The sequence below is a fragment of the Candida tropicalis genome (genome assembly GCF_000006335.3).
Source record: "Candida tropicalis MYA-3404 genomic scaffold supercont3.2, whole genome shotgun sequence".
Taxonomy (NCBI): Eukaryota; Fungi; Ascomycota; class Pichiomycetes; order Serinales; family Debaryomycetaceae; genus Candida; species Candida tropicalis.
Genome location: NW_003020049.1, coordinates 1,142,470 through 1,145,851, shown reverse-complemented (window position 1 = coordinate 1,145,851; position 3,382 = coordinate 1,142,470). Strand labels below are relative to the sequence as shown.

General features: G+C 34.2%; 2 protein-coding genes across 2 annotated transcripts; both read right to left on the bottom strand. All coding sequences in view use genetic code 12, as the record gives it.

Moving 5' to 3' along the window:
- Positions 1 to 44: 44 nt before the first annotated feature.
- RIM2 (Rim2p) lies at positions 45 to 944 on the bottom strand (the record flags this gene model as incomplete). The annotated part of the gene is made up of 1 exon (XM_002547247.1): positions 45 to 944. The coding sequence occupies one exon, from the start codon at positions 942 to 944 to the stop codon at positions 45 to 47; it is 900 nt and encodes a 299-aa protein (XP_002547293.1).
- Positions 945 to 1,338: 394 nt separating this feature from the next.
- Positions 1,339 to 3,285, bottom strand: CTRG_01598 (DEAD/DEAH box helicase; the record flags this gene model as incomplete). The annotated part of the gene is made up of 1 exon (XM_002547246.1): positions 1,339 to 3,285. The coding sequence occupies one exon, from the start codon at positions 3,283 to 3,285 to the stop codon at positions 1,339 to 1,341; it is 1,947 nt and encodes a 648-aa protein (XP_002547292.1).
- Positions 3,286 to 3,382: the final 97 nt, after the last annotated feature.

Genomic DNA, 3,382 nt, shown 5'->3' with positions numbered 1-3,382 from the left:
AAGCCATAAATTAGCTAACCAGCAGCACTGATCTAGCAGACCATCTAGAACATGATCCTTAGTTGTTTTCTGGATGGATCAGAACCATGGATTTGTAAAGATCTTTTATTAATAAACATTCTCATTTGTTCATACAACACCCATTGTATAGTTGATTCAATACCTCCAAGATAAGAAGCACTTAACCCTTTATATAAACCAGTAAAACCTTCATGTTTAATAACTGATTTAAGACAATCCCATGAATTTTTATAATTTTTACCCTTTGATTTATCCAATTGTAATCTTGTTTTAATCAACCAAATAGGATTTGTAGCAGTTGAAGTAACAAACCCAGCATTTATACCAGAAACTAAATGCATCCAAGTTTCTTCATTTGGTTGCTGTTTATCTTTACTAAAATTTTTAACCAAGAAATCTTTACTTGCTCCATAGGTGAAAAAATTAATTGATCTTGCAGGAATAACACCAACTAAATTAGGTCCTAATCCTTTAAATAATGATCTAACACCTTCACTTTGATACATTCCTCTTAACACAGCCCCTGTTTCTCCCAAATGTTGAAAAGCTTGAATTAAAGGATTACCAGATTTAGGTACCTTATTATACATAGTATGATAAACATCCGATTGCAATCTAGTTTTAATAACATCTAATGGTGAAGTAACTACTGCTCCAACAGTACCACCAACACCACCAGCAACAAAATGAACCCAAGGTTTAGTTTCTTTCTTTGTAATAGAAGGTGATGATGATGATGATGATGATGATGATGTATTCATTTCAGAATTTGGTTTATCCGAGGAAGAATTCAATTCAAATTCAAGATCTTCGGCAGTTTTAAAAGTAGATGATTTTTCATCAGAAGCTAAGTATGGAAATGCAGCTTCTGCTTCTTTTTCTAAAACTTCTAACTTTTTTGCTTCTTTTTCACCTTTTGACATCCCTATTTTAATTTTAAGTTTTTCTTTTTTTTTAATTGTATGTATCAGTTGATTATTAAATAGTAATTGTTCAAGTAAATAAACCGTTTCAACGATGAACAAGACCAGAAGATATAGAATGAACGGTCTATAAATAAACTAAAGGGGGAAGAGGGTATCCTTAAAAACGTTTGTGATGTATAACAAGGTGAAACAAAAAAAAATAAAAACCTCTTGTTAAAACAAAAAAAAAATAAAAATCTTCACAACCATCATCTTACTAAAATTTTCATTGTCGGGAGTATAGTTCCCATCACGTGAAATATTATTTTACACATACTAAAAAGAAGAAAAATAAATGCAACTTTGTATATGTACTTTTTCTTTTCGTATAGAACAAATCCAATATAATATTCTATTTAAGTGTTTTGATGAAATTATCAAGATTATATTCTTCTTCGTATTGTGATTCGTCCCACAAGTCACCTAATTCACCAACAGCTCCTGCAGCTTTACCTGTAAGACCACCAGCAATATCATCTGGAATATTGCCATGAGCACCACTAGCACCAGCAGCAGAAGAGGAACCGTCACCTCCATTGGTACCATTCTCATCTTTAACAGTGTCTTCAATCTTAGCACTATCATCGACATCAAACAAGTCCAATAATTGATTAGTATCCATAGATTGTAATCCAGCATTTTGTTGGTTGACAATTGTCGATGCAATATTCATCTTAAATTTTTGCAAACCCATAATCTTTTCTTCCAAAGTATCCTTAGTAATCAATCTATAAACATTGACTACCTTCTTTTGACCCAATCTATGTGCACGATCCATAGCTTGCAAATCATTCATTGGATTCCAATCGTGTTCGACAAATATAACAGTATCGGCCCCAGTCAAATTAAGACCTAAACCACCAACTTTAGTAGTCAATAACAACACATCAATTGAAGGGTCTTCATTAAATTTACGGACAATCGATTGTCTATCTCTTGGATCAGTACTACCATCCAATCTCATAAATGTAACCGATGGCAAGTATTTTCTTAACAAGTCATTTTCAACCATATCTAACATATCTTTTAATTGACAGAAAATCAATGCTCTATGCTGTGAGATAACACCTTCTGCAGATATGAGTTGTTGATTCTTCTTCTTAGTACTTTTGTTGTAATCAGAATCTTGAGTACCAATACCACATTCTAAAAGCAAATTTTTCAATGAAAGCAATTTTGGAGCATGTTCAATATCATCCAAGGATGAATTTCTAGAAACTAAGAATTTATTGATTTCAGGATATTTTGGATGTTGAGGAGACATAACCAAAGAAGGATGATTACATAATTTTCTCATATACTGCAATGCTTGGAAAACATGAGTTTTACCTTCTTTCTCAGATCCTTGAACTTCACTCTTGATACTCTCTTTCTGACTCTTTGCAAAATCCTTATACAACTTACGTTGCAAGTCGCTCAATTCACAATAGTAATCTTGAATGATTTTTGGAGGTAAATCCGACAACACATCTTCCTTAAGACGACGCAACATAAATGGCAAAACTTGCTTATGCAACGACTCCAATGCTAAAGCACCAGCTTCTTGTTCTTTGGACGATGTCTTACTATTTCTACTAGCCGCGATTGGCTTAGCAAACTTTTCGTGGAAAACTTTTTCAGTACCCAAGAATCCCGGCATCAAGAAATCAAATAAGGACCACAATTCCAAGACATTGTTTTGAATTGGGGTACCTGACAAAATCAATCTATGCTCGGCACGAACACGTTTGACCGATTTGGATAGTTTGGAACCGGCATTCTTAATAATATGACCTTCATCCAAAACACAATAATTATAGTCCTGCAAGGTCACATGTTCAACATCGTTTCTTGCGACATCATAAGATGTAACCACAACATCAACATCTGGAATTTTACTTCTTAATGGAGCTCTTATACTTGGATTACCAGCATAGACAAGAACTTTCATAAACGGAGCATATTGATTAAGTTCTTGTTCCCAATGACCAGTCAATGATGGAGGACAAATAACCAAAGACGGTAATCTTCTATACTCAGCAGAACCTGTTTCTGCAAATTTCTCAGCTCTGATGTGATGGTCTGATGACATGATACAAATAGTTTGTAAAGTTTTACCCAAACCCATATCATCACACAAGATGCCGTGTAAGTGGTATTTGTTCAAAAAAGCCAACCAGTTAACACCTTCTTGTTGATACTTACGCAAAGTAGCTTTGATTGTAACTGGCAAATCAAATGGTTTGATCTTGGTAGGATCCATCATTTGTTGGATGAAATCTCTTTCTCTGTCTCTACCTTCAAGTAATTCTTGAGGCATATCTTCTGGATCCGGGATACCAGCTTCCAATGGAACTAACTTGATAATAGATGCAAATGTAGTAGTTGCCAACACACGAACATCATGGATCGGAATC